Source organism: Jaculus jaculus, chromosome 19 (assembly GCF_020740685.1).
Source record: "Jaculus jaculus isolate mJacJac1 chromosome 19, mJacJac1.mat.Y.cur, whole genome shotgun sequence".
In the NCBI taxonomy this organism is placed as follows: Eukaryota; Metazoa; Chordata; class Mammalia; order Rodentia; family Dipodidae; genus Jaculus; species Jaculus jaculus.
Window position 1 is genome coordinate 12,929,676 of NC_059120.1, and position 23,453 is coordinate 12,953,128.

General features: G+C 37.4%; 1 protein-coding gene across 2 annotated transcripts in view; it reads right to left on the reverse strand.

The window, feature by feature from the left end:
* Positions 1–1,016: 1,016 nt before the first annotated feature.
* Positions 1,017–23,453, reverse strand: part of Ttll7 (tubulin tyrosine ligase like 7) — a 131,345-nt gene continuing 108,908 nt past the window's right edge. For both annotated transcript variants that reach the window (XM_045138494.1, XM_045138495.1), the window contains exons 19-21: positions 14,789–14,949; positions 11,966–12,139; positions 1,017–4,514 (exon numbers count right to left, since the gene is read on the reverse strand). In XM_045138494.1, the coding sequence (XP_044994429.1) occupies positions 4,394–4,514; positions 11,966–12,139; positions 14,789–14,949 (456 nt within the window). In that variant the 3' untranslated portion in view covers positions 1,017–4,393. The remainder of the gene's footprint in view (positions 4,515–11,965; positions 12,140–14,788; positions 14,950–23,453) is intronic.

The window sequence follows — 23,453 nt, forward strand, 5'->3', positions numbered from 1 at the left end:
TGGGGATAATTTGAGTCATGATTCACGTTAGCAAATGGATTCTTTCAAGCTAATCCTCAAATCCAGACTCTCCCGCGAGCCCATTAATATTCAGATGTGGTAGCCTGTACAGTAGTTACTGTATGAACTGCACAGCTTAGAACGACATACTGCTGTTGATCTTGGAAGTAGAAATCTCAGGATTGCATGACTACTTTTGTAAGGTAAGACTTCTCACTAACTTAGGAGTCATTAGTCTGTTGAATGATGTGTTTTTCAAAGCAACAGTGTTCAAGCTAGTAGATGGGTTAAGAAAATGAAAGCTTTATATAGCTTTTCTTAGATAATTATGACCCAGTTAATATCATATGTTACCTAATTTTGTTTCAATACACCACATATCCATTTAGGATAGATAAAATGAACAAACAAAGATGGAAGCAAGCCTAGAGTGTGCAGTAAGTTTTAATATACTAATGTTGCAGAACTGACTCATATCTTTCTTTTCCTAGATTCATCCAACTAGTGCATTTTAGGCAAACAGACTTCAACCTGTTTTTTAAAATCTCAGCAAGCTGAACTCTATCCAGTAACATTTTATCCAAGTTTTATTGTTGCTCAGGCAAAAACATACCACCATAAAATTCAAGGAAAACCAATGTTTATAAAAGGCAAGATTTCTTTTTTCTTGGTGGTGTCCATACAGAGCACAAACTTCCAAAGGGAATTTAAAGCAGAAAAAAGAATTTAAAAAAGAGAAGAGAAAGCAATGAGAGGAATAACATTTTCTTCATGAATATTTTTCTAAATTCTAAATTTAATTGCATTACTTTAATCCAAAACATTTGGATAACTATTAATAAATATGCTAATAATATGGAACTTACAGATATAAATTTCTCAAATTACAAAGAAAAGCAAATATTCAAAAACCAAGTTCATAGGAACAAAATTAGACAATTATACTTTTTATTATTGTTTAACTCTTAGAACCAAGTACACAAAGATTCAAAATGTATATCTACATCACTGTATAGAAAAAGAAAATATTTTCTGTCACTCTTGAGGCATTTATTAATGCCTTGTTAAAGAAAATACATGTAAGAACCAATTAGGGATTTTCTGATAAATAAATGTATGCCCTTTTTGGTACTTTTGCAAAGAATGTATAATGCATATGTGTAGATTTTAAGACAGTTTTTACACAGAATGACTTAAATTTTAAAGGAGAAAGCAGTGAGTTAATTTATATTAAAATATGAAATGTTAAGTTTGATAAAATCCTACTCTCATCTACTTTTCAAGCTAAACTAAAATGAAATGTTTTATTTGTTATTTGTGCCTAGGCATTAGGTAAAAAGAAAGGGGTGTGTGTTTTGTTTTAATCCTGGGGAATAGGAATAATGTAAACTTGCATATTTAGACCTCATTTAGATACGTGGAAGATCTTTGCATCTTGTAGAGAACCAGAGAGAGAATATTAGTATATTAACTATGAACTGCACCGAGGTGAAATGTCATTTCCTTATTGACCCAGTTAGGGCATTTATATCTTCAAGATAAATGAAAAGTTAACAAATAAAATTTGTTGCTGTCAAAATTAAAGTATGACTTATAATAGGACCTTCAACAGATTCTCTAAAGCAAACTGTAGCTAATCCACATGGCAGGCTTTTTCCCATGAAAACTAAATTTGCAGCCTTAAATTATGTTTATAGGTGATGATCTAAAACAAAAAGAAAATTTGTTTCTTAGACAATTTATAAAATCAACCCCATCTCTTAGTTCTGGGAAACACTTTATCAAGTGATTCGGAGCCTTGACCTTCTAGAACAATGAAAATAGGCTTGCCTTGTACGTAACCTAAAGTCCCTTTTAAAAGCCCCATGTGAGAGTGAAGAGCTTCCAGACTCTTTCAGATATTTTTCCTCACATAACAGAGACTTATACTCTACTTGTGTGAATATGTTTTAGCCCTGTGAATAAAAAGTTTAAAGTTAAAAAAAAAAAAAGCCTAAGGACTATTTTATGCTTCTAAAATCTGTCTATGGCCTCATGAGATTTCCACAGTTGATTATCATGTCTTCTCATAACTGCTCAATAGGGAATGGCCTCACAACAGCCACAGGCCAAAGCACACTGGGTACCATACATCAATAATGAGCACCTGGCTTCCTACACCGCTACATCACATCCAACCAGACCAGGAGAAATTGGCAAGTGTGGGCAATGAAATTCTAGTGCTCAAAATAAGGCCAGACTTGAGAAGCTAGTGACACTTGTTCACCAAAGAGTTGGCAGCTTTATGCATGTAAATTTATTCTTAGCTTATGATTTTGTGTGTGTTTGTCCGTCTGCTGAGAACCTAATGAGGGACATTATTATTTTGGTTTTTAAATGAAAATTTCATTCTTTAACAACTAAAGACAGATATTTCAAAACATATATTCTAGAAAATTAAATAATCACTTGTGACTTAAGCTAAAGAAAATGCATGACCAGCAAAGTGGGTTGGTATCACTTTCTATTTAAGTCATGTCTCCAGGACCAAGTCATGAATGTAGAAGAAACATAACTACAAATACTCCACAAAACGATTGATTTGTTGATTATTCTTATATGGATTTTGTAGCATCCAAATTTTTGCACCATTTATTCTAAAAATCTATAATATATTTAAGCATTCACAAACTTTCTCCTAAACACCTAATTTCCCTCATCCTGATAGCCTTATTATACTCCAAAAAAAATTACTTGGGATGCACCCAGTAAGAAAAGATCTCCACCATTCCATGCAGGCAGCCAACAAGAGTCAAGTCACTTGCAGTAATTAAGTAAGAAATGGGCATTTCAGTCAACAACAACAACAACAAAAAAAAAAAAAAAAAAAAACTTCAGAGGATGGTTTTAAGAGCAAAATACATCTAGCTTACAACTTTGGGGTGCCACCTGACAAATCTGTCCCGGGGTCATTTCTTGATTTACTGGAAATACCTTTTAGGACACGAAAGGAGATAAAACATGCAAGAGTTTTGCAAACAGTGAACATCCATGGTAAAAAGTCACTGGAGGGAAATTTAGGTGAGTGTTTCACTTTTTTTTTTTTTGTTTGTTTTGTTTTGTTTTGTTTTGTTTTGTTTTTCGAGGTAGGATCTCACTCTGGCTCAGGCTGACCTGGAATTCACTATGGAGTCTCAGGTGGCCTCGAACTCACGGCGATCCCCCCACCTCTGCCTCCCGAGTGCGGGGATTAAAGGCATGCACCACCACGCCCGGCACAGTGTTTCACTTTTGAGTTCAGTCAACGATAGGGCTTAGCTATGTTTTTATGGAAAACCGAATGCTCATGCACTGGTTGTGAAGCTGTAGGCAGAAGGGAGTAAGTTGCTTGGAAGCCTGGCACAATAGCTCTGGATAGCAAGGCAACTGTGGACTGTACTTTGACTTAAAAGAATCCCTCAAGGACACATCAGTAACTAGTAATATGTGATCAATGGAATCTTCTAGTCATAATTATTGATATTATTTTCTAGTGTGCAGTGAGAGACAGTTACTAGACTTTGTAAATTGGTCTCAACATTGAGAGACTGAAAGCCATCATAGACTTTCCAAGCAAAACGTACTATAAGACACAAAAAGTCATGTATAAAGATGCTGCTGTTATCATAATTTTTGTTCTTTTATGTGATTCCTTATGAAAGGTAGAAATAAAAGCTACTTTACATTGTATTCTTAACCCACTGGTTTGTATCTCATTTTAGATATAATATGATCCTTGGTGAAAATGTACATTACTACAAGAAGCTAAATTTGCCCATAGAAGAATAAAAATGCTGGAAGGTTAGCCTGGGCTATTTTCTAGTTCTTGATAGTACGCTATGGCAATGATAAACTTGTTTTTCATCACTAATCTTATCATCAAGCCACCCCAGCTTGTAAATCTTTTGTGTTTCACTTTTAAACGGCTGCCACAAGGAAGAAACTTTATATGATACTATTAAGAGCTTTCTCAAATCAAAAGCCATGTTATCTAGAAAAGAACAACACTGTAATGGGATCTTCAAGATCAATTCCTTTTTTATATATATTCTGCAGCAAAAATAACATTTCTAGTAGGAAGGAATTAATTTATAAACCTAGCAAATTCTACACATTCACATATTTGTGTAAACAATTTTAACATGGTTTATTACATTTCCAGAAAGGTTAAGTTTTAAATTCAGTCTTATGCTAATTATTTTATATATTATAATAAATATATATATATTATTTGAATGTATGTGTGCATCTATCTTCATATGTTTATATGACATATATACATAAAACAGCCTTAATGGTCACTTTCTTTGCATGTTCAACTTGAGGAAATAAGTGAATTGCTATTATGCATAACCCATGGCATTTTCCCTTCGGTTCACAAATGGCCATATCGGGATGTAAACAAAACACTGGAGCGAGTCAATCCAAGTGAATTGTATTTCGTGCTGTACAATGGTGATCTCATGAAGAACTGGGTACTTCCTGGTAGTAAATACCTAAAAAGAGTAGTTAAAAATTAGATTTTTGCAATAAATATCAATGCTAACAACTCTCACATTTATATATAAATAAATATATATTCATATAACATTGTTATATCTCACCTGACTAAAGGTACTATGACAATTCAATTAATATCAAATGTTCTCAAGACTGGAGGTCGTAGAATTTTCCTTAGAGATAAATAGAGACACCCTATTTGATAGTCAGTGTCCTATGACATGCTGTAGTCATTGTTCTTAGCCACGGGGCAACTGCTTATGCAGCTCAATTATTCATTACCAGTCCCTCTAAGAAGGGCATAGAGCCAGTGAAATAGTTCTTTAAAATATATGATATGAGAATTGGGCATACCACATTAACAACAATGATTTATTTCAAAGGTGTTAGAGCCACTCATTCTAATAAGTACCACTGCTGCATTAAACCTGCAGTGAATCTAAAACATTAATATTCTTTTTTAAAATTTGTTCTGTTTTGTTTTATCTTTATTTATTTGTTTGAGAGTGAGAGCGAGAGAGGAAGAGAGAAAGAATGGGCACACCAGGGCCTCCAGCCACTGCAAATGAACTCCTGACGCATTCGCCCCCTTGTGCATCTGGCTCACGTGGGTCCTGGGGAATCAAGCCTTGAACCAGGGTCCTTAGGCTTCACAGATAAGCACTTAACTGCTAAACCATCTCTCCAGCTCCAGAAGTTTAATATTCTTAGATGACACATTGCTGATGGTTACAAAGACCATGCAACAGCCAGATATATCTCAAAATATGCATTCTTCCCACATTTTAGACAGGAAGATACTACCTAACAGTGTACACATTCTGTAAATAAATCCTTAATTTTTACATGATGAAGATGATATACAGTCGCAATAAACAAAAGACTCCCATTCAAGTTGGATTTGCCAACAAATGTCCTTATGCTTCTAATTCAAAGCTTTGGAAATTTGGTATTGAAAATAACTTATACACACAGAGATTCTTTTTTTTCTGTGACAACACTTGCTAAGCATTATATCAGTTCAAAGTTCAATCCATAGAGAGCAAGAATGGTAATCCACATGAACATATTTTACTCTACTCAGTAGAGTGTAAGCCATGATGGTGACCAGAGGGTGGTGCTCAAAAGGCATTATAAAGAAATGGTTTATTTTGTTCACTTGATACTAGAATCCTCCAAAGTTAGTATCATAAATGAATGGAAAATGAAAAGTGGTGGCCACAAACAGTATGAGCTGCCTATTCTGTGTTAAATAATATTGATAACTATAATAGCTCTGTATTGATGGATAATTAAGTTAAGAGTTGTTTCATATTTTTAAAGACATAAATGTATTCATTATAATCAAACTACACAATTTGAATTAAAACAGAATTTTCCTACTATCCATAAACATTCCCTTCATGAATAATAATATCTAAGAAATCTATTGCCTAATATCACAAAGTATAAATAATTTCTCAAATAATTAAGTTAATAGAGCAGTGAAATAATACACAACAAACTAAATTAAATCAAAATTCCATAGCAGGTGATGAATAAAGAAACAACAATTTCTCACATCACAAATAGCATGTTATTTTCTTAATATCACTTGGGTAATTTTCATGGATTGATTATAATGTCAAGAGCTGGTGGTTACATAATGGTTGAACTGATACTTCTGGTTTTGGAAAAGCTTAATTTGTAGGTAGGGCAAGGTGCAAAGTAAACTAAGTTGCTTCATCAAAACCCACTGCTATGGGCTAGCCTGCCTGCTTGGGAAATTATATGAGAGCTGTGGTATGAAGCACTTACTTCTTCAAACCTTAACAAGAATCTCCAAGCAATCAGCACCATTACTTCAGTAACATTCATTAAACATTTTTTTTGTTTTGTTTTGGAAAGGGGAATGCAATGTCTCCCACTGGCACTGAAATTTATGGTTCTGTTGCCTCAGCGTCCCGAAGGCTGGAACTACAGGCATATTCCACCACCACCCCCAGCCTCACAGAATCCCTTTAAATTAAGTATCTTCATTTTGCAAATAAATAATAGTAATAAAATCCCAAAGTATAGGATCACAGCTAATCCACATTTTATTTAGCAATTACTTAAGTAATGTTTTCTTTGGCCATCACCATTCCAATTGTTTTAAAAACAAAACTGGCATATTTAGCAGGGCGTGATGGCTCATGCCTTTATTCCCAACACTCAGGAGGCAGAAGTAGGAGGATCGCTGTGAGTTCCAGGCCAGCCTGAGACTACATAGTGAATTCCAGGTCAGCCTAAACTAGAATGAAACCCTACCTCGAAAAAACAAAAACCAAAAAAAAAAAAAAAAAAATTGGCATATTTAGTTCTGATAACATTTGTCTAAGTCAATATTACTGTTGGCCAAATTTTACAGATGAATCATCTCCGGGCAGCATACCAAGGTTAGGGGTCTCTGTCCTTGCCACAGAAAGTAAATGGCAGAGGCAGGACTCGGGTCCATGCAGACAGCTGTGACTCCTCCGGACCCCAGGGTGTTACAATGTCTATTCCATGAATTTGCCATTGCACATGAATGCCCACTTGTGAACATGGATGTGTATGTGATTATTTTCAGAAATATGAAGCAGAAAATAATCCAGAAAGTAGAGGGTCATTGTATATGCCATAAACCTAAACCGTTTTTTTTTTTTTTTTGCAATTTTTTTATGAGAAATGGAGACTGTGAGAGAGAGAGAGAATTGGTGCACCAGGGCCTCCAGCCACTGTCGTTGAACTCCACATGCATGAGCCACCTTGTGCGCATGTGTGGCCTTGCAACCTTGTGTCATCTTGTGTGTCTGGCTGACGTGGGACCTGGAGAGCTGAGCATGGGTGCTTGGGCTCCACAGGCAAAAGTGCCTTAACTGCCAGGCCATCTCTCTGGCCCAACCTAAAGTTTTTAATGGAAGCAGAAGAAATGAAGATGAAAGTTTTCTTGTGGAATTGAAAGCAAAAGGAAAGGCACTACGAACTTGAAAAGGCATTCAAAATTACAGTGAGAGAAACATTTTGTTTACCTACAGCAGGTGGAGAGGAACCCTTTAAGATATTATGAGGAAACACAGTGGTGTGCTTGCCTTAATGTCCCAGTAAGTATCTCTTGGGAGACCCCACACTAGCTGAACACCAAATGTTATTTTTAAAGTGTTCTTTGCAATGGAGTTAAATAGTACAATTTACTTTTAAACAAGGAGACTGCCCCAGGAAGTGAATACATAGACTAAAGAGTTTGCATAAAGCACCAAAAGTGTGAAAACATTTACAGTTTCAGTCCTAACTTATTCTTGTACAAAATAACTCATAGCTAACTTTGCAAAGAGGGAAAATACCTCAGACTACCTCCATTTGTTTTAGGCACACAGCCTCACCCCTCACCGGCGGGGATGAGCATGCACACAGCCTCACCCCTCATCGGTGGATACTTGCTTGCAAAGCCTGACAGGCTGGGTTTAATTCCTCAGTACCCAAGTAAAGCCAGATGCACAAAGTGGCTCGTGCATCTGGCATTTGCAGTGGTGAGAGGCCTTGGCATGCCCATTCTTGCTCTCTGTCTCACTTTCCTCTCTTTCTCTCTCTCTATCCCTCTTTGCTCTCCTTGCAAATAAACTAGTAAAACTATTTTAATAAAGAAAAAAATCATATTATATTCAAATTTATGTGCTGGGGAGATGGCACAGCAGTTTAACGTTATAGGCACTTTCTTGCAAAATCTACCCACCCAGGTTCAATTCCCCGGGACCCACGTAAACTCAGACTGACACATGCATTAAGAGTTTATCTACAGTGGTAGAGACCTTGGTATGACCATCCTCCCTCCCTCTCTCTTCCTTTCTTCTTTCTGATTCTTTCTCTACCTTCTTCTCTGCTTACAAGTAAATGAAAGTATTTAAAATTTTTTATGACATGAAACTTTTAAAAATATATTACTTATTTATTTGAGAGAGACAGAAGGGGCATACTGAGAGGAAGTGGGCACACTAGGATCTCTAGCCACTGCAATGATCTCCAGATGAATGCATCATATTGGACATATGGTGCACATGGGTACTAGGGAATTAAAGCTAGGTCCTTAGGCTTTGCAGGCAAGTGCCTTAACTGCCAAACCATTGCTCCAGCTTGAAACCTTCTATTTTTGTCATTATTAAGCATACAACTCAGTATATTAAATACAGTCACAGTGCTATATAACCACCAGTGAGTTGATACTTCTGTCAGCACCCCGGGGTATGTGTTTGCCCCTAAGTTTCCTATCTCCCCCTCTTTCTGGGCTGAGTGCAGTAACGCCTCAGTGGGGCAGCACTTGCTTAGTAGGCATGAAGCTCTGGGGGTCACTACTGAGCACTGAAATGTGAAAGAAAAAAATAAAAACTTCCATTGCTGTCCTTTCTGCCCGTGAGCATGTCTACTCACACGCTTCCTGTTCTCCACATTTAGGGTGTGATCACAGAATTTGCCTTCTCCATGAAAGCAAGTTTTCAGGGTATGTCCTTTGATACCATGAACTGGATTTAATTCTGTTTTGTAGGTAATATTCTGTTTTATGTTTAGGCTGTGTTTTCTTTTCCATTCACTTGTTAGTGGATAGTCCAGGTGTTCCCACCTTCAGGCTATTGTAAAAAATAAATAAATAATGCACACAGGAGCATGCCAGTATCTGTTTAGGTCCTTGTTTTCAATGCCTATCTATTGATATATGAACATTTATATTTTAGCTTTTGGAGAAACTGTCAAACTGTTTTCCACAGCAACCACACCATTTTACGTTTTCACCAGCAACATGGGAACTCTGCAACTTCTTATTTTCATCAATATGTATGAATTTGCACTTGTTGGATAATAGCCATCCAAATAAGTGAACCCTGTGATATAGGAAGGAAGGACACAAGACCTAATTTCCAAATCCTACATCTGTCACATGCTACCAACAGTGGGCTTGAAAAACCACTTCCCCGCTTGATGCCTGTTTCCGAACTGTTGGGGGTGGGGGGAAACAAAGTTCATGTCTGGGGAGATCGTCTGTTTTGTCCTAAAGGTTTTAGGATATCTAATATACTCTATCCAAGACTACTACTACTACTACTACTCCTCGTCCTCCTCCTCCTCCTCCTCCTCTTCTCCTTCTCCTTCTCCTTCTCCTTCTCCTCCTCCTCCTCCTCCTCCTTCTTCCTTTTCTTCCTTCCTCCTTCCTCCTTCCTTCTTTCCTCTTCCTCCTCCTCCTCCTCCTCCCCCTCATCCTCCGCCTCCTTCTTCTTCTTCTTCTTCTTCTTCTTCTTCTTCTTCTTCTTCTTCTTCTTCTTTTTTGAGGCGGGTCTCATATATCCCAGAATGGCCTCAAACTCAGTGAAGCCAAAGCAACCCTTGAATGCCTGAACTTCCACCTCCACCTCCCATATTGGGATTGGAGGTATGTGTCACGACAGCTGCAACAAAACTTCCTCATATATTATATGGGTAACAAAGATCTTCCTCTATCCTGTTGTTAAATCTTCCATTTTTAATAGAGTATTCCAGTGATCCTATGTTCTTAAATTTTAATACAGTCAAATATATTCAGCCTTGCATCTGTCATAAACACTTCTGATGCTACTTTTCTAAGTGTTACACATATCAAATTTGTGAAAATATTTCCTAAATTATCATCCGAAAGTTTTAGCTTTGTTTTTAGGGTTTGATTACTCGGTCCATCATTTTTGTTTATGGATAAAATTAAATTAATGCTGATCTTGGGCAGGAATCACAGTGATATGCATAATGCCTGTATTCAAATACTGGGCTTCCTGAGCACTTCTGAGAAGTCAAGAACTCAAGATTCTAGGACCAGGGCCACAGGAGGGGAAGAAAATGAAAGAAGTCTAGTGCAACTATAGGGCATCATTTCTTTCTCCAGAGTAACCAGGAAGACTAAATCTATTTGCATTACACAGAAATACTTCAAGGTCCATAAACAGAAATTTGGTGATAAAATCTGGACTTGCACAAAGAGTGTGAATAAATTCTTTTTTATCCTGAAATTTGAAGTCTTCTTGATCACGTACCAGAACATTATCCTTTAAACTCAGAGACTCTTCACTCCTGTGCTATAAGGGTTACACAGTGGCTACTCCTCTATTAAATCACAGGAAAGTACTAGTAACATACCTAACTAGTACGATTGCATTAAAACTTTTACTTCAATTATTTGCTTCAATTAAATCATTAAAATATATAATAAATTTTTCTATTTATATATGTCAAGTGACAATGACTAACTCTGTCTATAGAATTGTTGAGATCAAATACTATTAGCCAAAAGTTGATAGAGACTAAAAGGTACTGCAATAGCACAATGACAAAATCCAAATAAATCTACTTCCCAATACTGTTGTGAAAATCCTGAACCATTCTGCTGTTAGGTCACTTTTGTAGATGTCATATATATACATGTATACATGTATGATATATATACATACATGTATACATGTATGATATATACGTCACATATATATATTCTATACCGTTTTTATAATACATGATACCTTTTTAATAAGCAGATCAATTCCTAGCTGTTTTACAAAAATAAAGTTTAACCTATATTGGGTCCATTGACATTGACACAGTATTTTTCTGTCACCTAACTATTGTGGGATACTATTCAGCTTTTCTGAAATCGTGACTTAAACAGCATTTTTTTTATCCCAAGTATCATTAAAATTCATAAATAATAAAACTAAAATTACAAGGGTTGAGACTGTAAGTTAGTGATAGAGTGCTGGCCTATCATGTATAAGATCTTGAGGTCAATTTCTGTGAGAAAAAAAAAAACTCCTATGGTTATATTAATCTCTAATATTGATTGCAATTATTTTTGAGAAATTACAAAATGTATTATTTAATCTGTAATTTTACAGGTTAATGGTTATTTTTGTTTTCGTTGACTCCTAGAGAGCCACCCATTTAAAGTAGACATTCATAAAATTCAATTTTAAAATGGAACTGGACAAAAATTCACCTCCTACTGATCTGCTTGGTGATGAAGTGGTAGAGACATACTGAATAGTGAAATTAAACCAAAGGCATCTTCTCGACTGTAGTGATTTCAAGGACAAATGTTGACATAGCCCTATTGGGGAACAAAAGTTCAATTTATTACCACATTTTTGAGGGCTCTAACTGGGTTTTTGAAAGCAAAAAGGTGAGAACCAGATAAGCTCATTTCCGGTTACATAATTTCTATGACCCCTAGGTTTGTGGTGGCTATCTTTATTCAGTTCCTTGAAAGCAAAGATTGTGCTAATTTAAAAGATAGTTTGTCAGTGATGGCATGGGCAGATTTTCAGGCTTTATGTTTTCTCCTAGCTACGTAAGAATAAAAAGACTCTTAATAATAATTTTTAAAACTCCATTTCAAACTGTGCTGTGGTTTTTCAGGGGGTAAGAAAACATAAGCCGGTACCTGGGGCTTCTCCAGTCAGGCCCAGGACCTGTAAGTGGCCCCCGGGAGTCGGCTGTGTACTTGTACACCACAAGGAGAACCTGCTTGCAGAGCTCCACCAGACGCTGGCAACACTGCAGTTGCAAAGAAGTGACCACCTCCGGGCTTTTACTGAATATGCTCTCCCACGAGGATCTGTTGGCATGGAAACAGACATGACTTCATGCTCATGGTTAAAAATGGCAACCAGCCTATACCACTTACCTAGCAACAAACAGAAAATAGAAATGGTCTCCCCTATCTCTAGTAACTATGGAAGAATGAACAGCAGTTAATGAATACAAAGTAGGTGATTAATTTTCCTGTTTATGTAAACAACCTTAAATCGTGTGCTATTTGTCTTGAAGGCCTTTGATGTTGCCTACCGTGGGTACCTAACAAGATGGTTTGCCAACACCTGCTTTAAAAAAAAACAAACATGAAGTTATTACATATTAAGTATTTGCAAGCTAGACTACTTACTCAAAATTTAAGTATTCCAACAACCTGCATCTGCCTTCATATCCATCCATATTGGTCAACAAAGACATTAAAAATTTGTTGAAATTTAACTTGTGACCTCTACTTTTCTTACATTCAGCTTCATGCTCTCACTATGATCAACCTTTCAAAAGATGTTCAGATACAACCATGTCCATGATATTCTTAGAACACGTGTTTGCGAATGCTAAAATCAAGCACCTCACCACACTGTGGTGGGGCCAGGACAAGCGAAACTCCTCTCATTCTTGAGACTTGGTAATGGTTGCAGACTCATTTTATATAAACAAGTTCATGCAACCCTCAGAGAAAAGGAAGCATGTTTTCAGGAAGGAGAAAATTATCAGGGAAAATATTTTCCTGAAAAAAAAGTCTTCCCAATGGGAAATTTCAAGGCTTGGTTTTCATTCTTCTGTAGATATTTGATATATTTAGCATTTTATAAAAATGCTTTAGTCTCTCAAAATTTGTTTTATTTTCTCTACATAGGATAGTTTATTTTATTTTTCCAGAAGAAGTATGATCCACAAAGAGTACATCATAAATGAATGACAAGTCTTCTTAAAAGGAATAAGACTTAAATGAGAGCTGGAGAGATGGCTTAGCGGTTAAGTGCTTGCCTGTGAAGCCTAAGGACCCTGGTTCGAGGCTCATTTCCCCAGGACCCACGTTAGCCAGATGCACAAGGGGCGCATGCGTCTGGAGTTCGTTTGCAGTGGCTGGAAGCCCTAGCGTGCCTATTCCCTCTCTATCTGTCTTTCTCTCCCTCTTTCTCTCTCTGTCACTTTCAAATAAATAAATAAAAATGAACAAAAAATATTTTTAAAAAAAGATTTAAATGAGTTAATTGAGAGAAACATTTTCTTTGAAATATTCAGGTCTAAATATAAACAGTTTCTTTTTTCTTAAGGGGTATATACTTTCATCCAATAAATAACATGCTAGTAAACTTAACTCAAACTAAAAATTAAATTATGAATATAAGAAAATATATATACATAAAGCTTTCAAGATAAAGTCATAAAATAAACTTAGCTAATTGGACTCCCCAAAAATTTCATAAAATCACGAGGATACATGTTTGAATTTAATATGTCATAACGTATTAATTCCTAAATGTCTGGGCTCAGAGAAAAATTTTATATCTATATAAACACACATAGAGAACAGGCTGTGTTTTGACAGACCACCATGATCTTTTCTCTCTGCTAAGATTTAGAGCAATTCTTTCCTTCCTTCACCAACACCCACCCTCAAAGGCCTGAATTTATCTTTCCCATACTGTTGAGCCATTCTGAGTAGAACTACTATCCAATTACTCACATTAAGTTAATTTCTCTTAACTTGGGGTTTAGAGGTAGAAAAAAAAAAGAAAGATGAGGGGGCCGTGTCCTCAACATTCAGATTTGATGTAATGTTCCGAACAATATGTGAGTTAGGATATGATCCACTTTGACTCCTCATTCTCTCCTTCTTAAATATTCAAGGTGAATCTGTGAATCAAGGGCCTGAAATATATATTTCATATTCTTTTTTATTTTTTTGATATTTATTTATTTTTTGTGCATACATCTAATACTTGGCCAAGTACTGCATTCAAGTCTGTTAAGAAACGGCCAGTGCCATTGTACCAAAACCCTTCATAAAGAAAAAAAAAAAAGTGACTTAGACCTGCTGCCCTTTGTTCTCTGACTGGATCTGAGGCTGCTCCATGAGAGGCAATCCATGCCTGATACTGCAAACCTAATAAACGGGTATGGCTGAGAAGGTCATAAACCATTGGGAAAGAAGCTAGTACTGTTTCTGTGGGAAAAATAGATATATGATGTCCATTAAATTGCCCCCTAAATATTTATGCTCTTACCCACATATTGACACAGCTCTCACTGTTGGTTAGAAAAGCTTCTCTTTTCAGATGGCAGTGACCTATGGGGAGACTCAAAACTCATCAAGTACTGAGAAGCAGTGACACTGGAGTGTTCAGCACTGAGTGGGACATCTCCATCACAACTTCGAAGGCTCCTGAGTAACTGGGAGAATTTAAGAGCCAAAGGAAGGGGAGGAGTGCTTAAGAATGCTGACATCCTGACACAAAGTTGTCAGTACATTCATGACCTCACAATAGCTGTTGCTACCTGCACCGGACCTGCATAAATGCGAAGTCAAAACAAAAGTGACATCAAAATAGAGGAAAGGTTGATTGGAAATAAAGTGTTCAGTGGAGAGGGGTAGCAGAGCGGGAACAAAAGAGGGTGATGGGAAGGAATTATGTTAAATTACGACAGAAGGTAAGTTTGAACTTACCCTGAATCACAAAAACAACTCCATAATCCTTGGCCACGACTCCAGAGCAAGCGATTAAACACTCGGTTGAATATCCGATATAAACTTATTTCCTCCACATCAGGTATCCTCCAGATGCGCGGGAGAACTGTGCGGATACTGGATTTTACTATGTCCAGAACCTGGCAGAAAAACAAAGTATTCAATCTCAGTATGCATATGTGTGTCCAGAGTTCAAAGATCTATCGCTTTGTTGCTGTTTTGGGTTTGTGCTGGGGACTGGGGGAAAGCAGGGTCTCATGTAGGCCAGATTGGCTCACTACATAGCTGAGATTGGCCTTGAACTCCCGTCTTCTGGCCCCTGCCTCACAAGTGCTGGGGTTACAAGCATGGACAACCATGCCCAGTTTAAAGTTCCAAGACAACTGTGAGTGCAGAGATAGTGAGACAGAGAAAGGTAAGGAAGGAAAGAGAGATTGCACAACAGTATAAATAAAAATTCAAGAAAAAGACAAATGCACTTCTGAAACTTTGGCAATAAGTGAGGCTGCTGGACTACTGCCAAATAAATGGAAACTATAGAATAAAAATTTTATAAAAAGGAATACATACAGTTCAATTCTTATTCCACTCAATTCATAGAACAACTGTAGAGAGATACCCAGCTCAATTGTTAATAATTAAACCATTAAATACGTTCATGGGGGCTGGAGAGATGGCTCAGTGGTTAAGATACCTGCCTGTAAAGCCTAAGGACCCAGGTTTGGATTTCCCAGTACCCATACAAAGCTAGATGCACTATGTGGTGCATGCATCTGGAGTTTGTTTGCAGTGGCAAGAGGCCCTGGCACATCCATTCTCTTACCTATCTATCTATCTGTCTATCTAACTATATCTGCTTCTGTCTCCCTTCTTCCTCACTCTCTAACAAATAAATAAAGGTTAAATATGTTCATGCAGATTATGGTCAAATATTTTCTAGACCATTGGTTAGAAAAAGTAATTAAATCACATTAAAGTATGGAACATAAGAGAGTACTGTATCTTTTATTATATTAAAATCAAGAACTTTGAAATCATTGAAGACACCATAAATAGAAAAAGACCAAATCACAACCAGAGAAAACACATTCAAATATATACATCCAACAAAAAGTATCAGGAACACGTGAAGAATTCCTTACAAATCACTAATATAACTATCTTAGGAAAATGGACAACAATGTATACACAAGCATTTCACAAACAGGGCAATAAATATGCACAATAAATGAAAAAGTAAAAATTGCATAGGAAAATATTTAATACCCATATAAAGACAAAACATAAAGTCTGACAATAGTAAACTCTGGAAAGAATATGGATCTGTAGGGTCTTTTAGACATTTAGTGTTCAGTACAAATTGGTGTACTCACTCTGGAAAACAGACTGGCATTATCTCCTGAATTTGCAAAATCATACACCATATGTCCCAAAAACTTTATTCCTTAAAGAATCTCTCAGAGGATAAAAACAGGTGTCATGTGAAAGATGGTTCGTACAGCTCATCACAACTATAAATACCTACAAATAAGCTAACTCTTTAAGATGGGACAATGGATAAGTAAACCATAGAACACTCTACCCACCCTTGAGCTACTGGATAGTGGTCACGTGATGAAATACAGCTACCAGCAGAGTGTCATGTTAGTAATGGTGAGTAAAAGACATGCATGAACTTACATCCAACATGTCACACTTTAAATAGAGCGAATACACTAAAGTTTTAAAGTTTATGGGGAATATATATAAATATAAATTCTTAAATGTGTACAGAAATTAAGGGGCTGTTGAATTCTGAATTCAGAAAAAAAATATTTGCCTGAGAATAAGGATCCAGTGGAAATAGAGATAAAGCACTTGTTTAGATACAAGTTATATTAAGATCTTAGTTTTGTTTTAGGTGATGGATTCCACCGGTAGAAAAACTAACCTTAAAAGCAGTGAATAACAGTAGACCATACACACACTAATAAGGAGGAATGGTTGGAAAACAAGAACTGTGATTAATTTGAACACCTGAGACGCAAAGAGGCTCTAGAAAATGCACAAAAAGCTTTTTGGGAAAAAAAAAAAAAAAGAATCTCATGTACTGGATTCCCAAGTAATGTAAATAATTTCCACAAAACTGTTGTAAAAGGAAACAGCAATAAATATAGTTATTCTAATTTGAGTTCTACAGAGTGAATTTTTTTTTAACTTTTTGTTCTATCAACTGCCTGGGAATGTGTGAGTGAAAGATGAAGATGGAAAAAAGAGCCTCAAGCACAAAGGCCTGGTGGAGACACACTTTCTCTCAAGAGCAATAAGCAGAGGAAGACTTGGAAATGGGTAAAACACTAGTGTGTTTCTATCCAAAGCAGTGATGTGGGGTTGGAGCAATGGCGTAGTGAAGCCTAAGGACCTCGGTACAAGGCTTGATTCCCCAGGACCCATGTTAACCAGATGCAAAGGTGGTACATGAATCTAGAGTTTGCTTGCTGTGGTCCTGGTGCACCCATTCTCTCTCTCCTCTCTCTCTCTCTCTCTATCTTTTTCTCTTTGTTTGTCTGTCTCTCTCAAATAAATAAAAAAATAAACAATTTTTTTTAAAAAAAGAGTGATATAGAGAGAGGAGATGGAGATGGCTCAACAGTTAAGATACTTGCCTGAAATGCCTAAGTTTAGTACCAGATTTGATTTCCCAGTACCCACATAAAGGCAGATGCACAAGATGGTGCATGCATTTAGAGTTTGTTTGCAGTGGCTAGAGTACCTGGTGTGTACATTCTCAATCTCAATATCTATTTATCTATCCATCTCATAAAATAAATAAACTTTTTAAAAAGGATGATATGAATGACATTCATTGATTGAGTGATATTAGATATGATTACATTGATTATCAAGGTAAATTTCAAATAAACATGTAAGAATTTGCTATAAAAGCTTTCAAGCTAACACTTCCTCTATTTCTGGAAGGACCCACTACATAAGCTTATAGTGACATGAGTGAATAATATCGTACCTTCCCATCTTCTTCCACTCCCATTACCATGAGGTAGGGGCAGAAATACACATCTTTCACAAGGTCAGGATTTGTCAGGGATAAGAGGAGAACAAAGAAAGATAACACAACCTATAAGAATGCAGTTTGTGACAAATAGTGCCCTGGAAAAGCTCATTATTAGAGAGAAAGAATGCTTAATTACAGAGAAGAATTCTTTTAAAATTTTAGTATGAATTATTTAAAATAATAAAGTAATATTCATAGCAAACATTAACTTATGCCTTTTATTTTTTATAAATCTCATTAAAGCTGTTCATTTAACTCTTTGTATCTTTTAAAATATTTTTTATAATTTATTTTAGTTGAGAGGGAAAGAAAAAGGCAGATTTTATATATATTTTATTTTATATATATATATATATATATATATATATATATATATATATATAGAGAGAGAGAGAGAGAGAGAGAGAGAGAGAGAGAAAGGGAGGGAGAATGTTCACACCAGGACCGCCAGCCACTACAGACTTCAGACACACGTGCCACCTTGTGCATCTGGATTATGTGGGTACTAGGAAATCAAACCTGGGCCCTTAAGCTATGCAGGCAAGTGCTTTAACCACTAAGCAATTTCTCAAGCCTCCTTTGTATCTTTATTTATTTATTTATTTTTTTGGGAATGGAGAGAGAATTGGCATGCCAGGGTCTCAACCACTGAAGTCGACGTCTGGATGCTTGCACCACCTAGTGGGCATGTGTGACATTGTGTGTGCCTCACCTTTGTGTCTCTGGCTAATGCGGGATCTGGAGAGTTTAACATGGGTCCTTAGGCTTTGAAGGCAAGCGCCTTCACTGTTGAGCCTTCTCTCCAGTCCCCTTGTATCTTCTTAACGTAGAAGGCAGGACTCATGATTGACATAGTATGAAAATCAACACCAGTAGAAAAATGATACATATATAAAACATTTCTCTATATTCTTTTTACTTTCTGTCAATGTGGTAGTGAGTACTAATGTGCTAAATGTCATAATTCAGGAAGGAAAAAATTAAAAGGTAGCCAATTACCAGTTACCATAAGTTAATTTCAAGAATAAATATGAGTTATATAAAATAACTGAAATTGAAAAGTGTTCATACTACTGGAAATTTAAACATTACCCTAAGCTTTTAATGTTATATTAAGAAACAATTGTTCATCTTTAAAATAATAAAACATTGATATTACAGGGTATTCACTCATTTCTTTTTCAATGCACCTCATGGCAACATACCTGTGATATTCAAGAACCCAGCAGAAAGGTTACTGGGGTGTAGTACTTCCAACTCTATACCAAGCACTGTGCAAAGCACATTATTTAAAGGAGATTCTCTTGCTCCTGGACCTATGTATTTTATTCTTAAGTCTAGAGGGAATTGTCAAAGTGTGATAGTCTAATATCCTAGTCCACACATTCCTGAAAGTAGAAACTTGAGAACAGACTAGAGATCTGGGGAGGGAGGCAAATGCGTCCACTCTGTACGCAATATTTCCTCCCTCCCAGTGCGGACATGGAAGAGTCTCGAGGTGTCCAGGTACTCCCCAACCACCACTGCTCAAGGCTGGCTGGATGGCATGGTTTTGGAAAGCCAAGCACTTGACCCTTTCCTGCGAACATACTATACTAAGAACATCGGTATACTCCCCATTACTTCTCCTCATGCTCAAGCTCCAAGGGACTTCCCAAGAAGACAAGCTCTCCTCTGGTCTTAGGCAAAGAAATGAGTTAGAGAGAGACACTCCTACAATTTGGAGAACAAAAGCACAAGCTTTCCCCAAATGATGACAGTTTCCTATCTGTGCATGTGGTCAACTTCTGCCTTAACACAACCATCACTTCTTAGAAATATCTTACTTGTCACTTACCCTACTGCATAAGCCCTTAATGCCAAGGTCCTTATTATAAATTATCTCACTTTACCTTCTTGTTTAATTAGTTAAAGCTTCTGGAAACATAAACACAGGAGTGATGCCCTCTTAATCATAAACTTACCCCAGCCAAAAGGCCTAGTACTTGTGAATTCCTTATAAGAATCTAAAACCTATATAGGTAAAACTCAGACCTAAGATTCATTCAGGACTTATGATGTGCCAAATACTAGTTTAGGTACTTTTGCATATATTAAGTCCTTTAATCTATGCCTTTCCAAATTATTTAGGCCAGATTCCAGAGCCAGACACCCTAACATGCCTACATGTAAAGATGTAAATATGCAAATAAAGAGAGAAACAAATATAATATGTTACTTCCTGTCAGGTCATGGTCCTGAAAAGACAGTGTTCATGTGGGCTACTCATTGTTGTCCAGCGATTAATGTTTTAGGCTGTGAAACATTTTGTAGCTAATATGATGAATGGAAAATCTCAAATACAGAACAGATAAGTAACTTGTCCAAGAGTACCTCGCTGGACATTGTAAAGCCAGCTCTTTCGAACATTGCCTGGTCTTCTCAGATGTCAACAGTAAGAGAAGCCAAGTGTCTCCAATTTTCTATTCTTAGCCTCAGATTCGCCTCTAATGAATTATATTTGTGGAAGAGTGGAATAAACAGAGATTCTAAGCACCTCCTCATTCACACCACCCATGGAGTCTGGAAAGTTTGATTCAAAGGTTTCATGGATCATACATGTAAGGGGTTCTAGGAATCTCAGAGTGATAACCTTACAAAAAATTAGGGGTTGGTAGGAAAGGTGTGGCCCTCCCTGTTGTATAATAAAGCCCTGGAAGTTCAAAAAGCAAGGCTACATGCATGGAGAAATGATGGTTGAACCTAAGCAAAATACCCATGAATAATTTCATGAAAGTAGAATGATGTCAGACATGAAATCAGAGTGGAATGAGCAAAATATTCTGATGCATATACTGTTTGTGATACATTTTTGGATTCCTGGTATCTTCTGACTGGAAGAAATTGGGTACAAGTTGAATAATTTTCAAAACCCAAAAACTAATGGTCAGCAAGGTACTTGGGTGCCTATCTGGGGGCCAAAGAAAAGCTAACGTATAGAACAAATATACATTTCTTCATGGCTTTAAAAAGCATCCCGGTCCAACATTAAACTCTCCATGGGAAAAGTAAATTGGAGCAAAGTCATTGACAACATTAATAAAATGAGAAGATTTGTCTTTTCCATGAAATATGGCACATTTGAAGGCATAAAGCACACAGACAAACTCATATTTTGCAAGAACATACAGATGTTGAATGACAAACTGCTCCATATGGCTGAACAGTTGGTCTTAAATTAAAATAACGGCACAAGGTGAAGGCGGGTTAGAAATAACATTAAACCCACTGCAGGCCGCACTAATGGTGCGTGCAGCAGCCACAGCTGAGCGGTAAAGGCATCTCTGCTGATGCAAAATGAACTGCCCTGCACAGCGTCTGCGTCAGCGCACATGGAACAGAGCTAGGAAACGCCATCGCACAAGAAGCTCAGCGGCAGAAGCAGCTACAGTAGGCATTGGAAAGTGGTTGCTATTTGGAGAAAGAAAAGTTGATCAATAAGGCTCCCTTAGAATCCTAAAATACATGCAAAATAGAACATGGCCTGAATGTCATTACCGACGTCTCTTCACCCTGCGGTTTTAGTACACACTGGCTGTCACATCGCAGAAAGAGCCTTTCAACAGACTTGGCCTTCTCTTCAGCCTGCCAGCATTGCAGCATTTTCATACCTCATATATATTCCTTACAGACTATTTAAAGCACAGGATTCTTGGCAGAAGACTAAAGCATGCAAGTATGGCCTCACCACAGCGTGATGAGTAAGAGTAAGCACTTCCATGTTTGCCTGCTGAGGACTCTGCAGAACTTAATTCCTGTCTCTTTGATCACTACATTGTAATCCATTAAGGAAAATGTGAGGAAAGGCAAGTGATTTTATTTCCCAGAACACAAACACACACACACACACACACACACACACACACACACACACAGGGAAATCACATCGGGAGGCTCTGTGTATATGGTATCTAACATGTGAATTTTACAGCATTCCAAGAACCACCAGCAAAAGCCTGTTCAAAAGGAGACGGTGCGATATGCATTTCAGCACTGGTCTTGGGATGCAATGATGATGGGCATTCAGCACAGAAGCGGGTGCTTGGAATGAGGTGGCCCCTCAATAAGCATCTGTGGAATGCATTTTACAGTGAGCAAATACATGAATGACCTTCCAAAACCCTCAAAAGGACCTAGCCCAATTCTTGTACCAAACTAGGAACAATTAAGTGTTTATCAAATTACAAGTCACCTGTGTGATGACTGTAAATATATGCCACTTAAGTCAGCCTTTTATTCTGCAGTGCTGGGGACAGAACGCAGGGCCTTGCACAGGCCGGGCAAGCATTCTAACACTGGACTACAGCCCAGCCCCAGCCTCTTTTGAAGACTGTGCTCAGCTGATGCTGTCCCACTCAGAATCTGTGGGAGTACCCAAGCATCACTTACACTCTTACTCACACTGTTTCCACATCTGGGAAACCTGTGAAGGGATTTCTGCCTAGTGTCATCCCTAAAAAGCAGCCATTGCTCTGGGCTCCACATCAACCTGGCCATAACTTTCTTACAGCCTCACTGAAGTCTGAGGCTCCACCACCCTTCCATTCACAGCTGTCAGACCTGCACCGCAGCTGAGAGGCCCCCATGTCTCCTCCACTTACTCCGCTTTAGCTCGCGTGGGTGTCTTCCCACGGTAACCTCTTTGACTTCTAATTCTGTCTTGGAGTCTACTTCCCAGAGGACACTGACGTTGGCAAACCTTTCCAATGGAGTATTGACTATTACCAGCATTTCAACTGACTGGTATCTTTTGCAAAGTTCTTCAGTGACTATAGACTATGATCACAGCCAAAGGAACAAAGCATCTGATGCAACTTAGTTAAGTCAGCAGTGGCCTGAATAGTTGACATTTTATAGTACCCACTTCTGCAACCTGTGCCTGACTTACGTTTCCGTTTCTAGGTCTCTTTTAGTTTTCTGGGATGTATTTTCTACCTTCATAAGGAAATAGCACCAGATTCAAACTGATAGACAAATATGTGAGAAGTCAGTGGGGACATGCTTCTATCTCATTTCTGCATAGTCTACATAGAGAGACACCACATGTGAAGTACAACTTCGTGTCTCACTGTCCACTGCAAACACCCTTCAGTACTGAAGGCTAATCCCAGAGTACTAAGAGGCCATCTGCCTAAATCAAGGGACAGACAGGCACACCAAGCCCAAATCCCTACAACATTACACCCAGAACCTCTTCACACTAATATCGCCTCTCTCACTTTACCATCTCAATGCACCTTCGTTGTTTATTACATTGGCTCTCAAATTGTCAGGGGGGGGGGGGGAGAGACCTTTGCCAGTCATTTTGTGATCATATCATCTGTGATTTCAACTGAAACAAACTTGAGGTAGAGGAGAGATGGAGGAGAGGTATTTACATGTTAAATACAAACAATGTATAAATAAATCAGTTAAACACATGTGCCTCAATGATTCTTTCTACAATAACTGCACACTTCTAGTCAGAAATGAATTCTAAATATTTTACATAATTAATTTCCATACTATTAGGTACACAAAATATTTTCAAAAAATCAACTTCAATAAGAAATC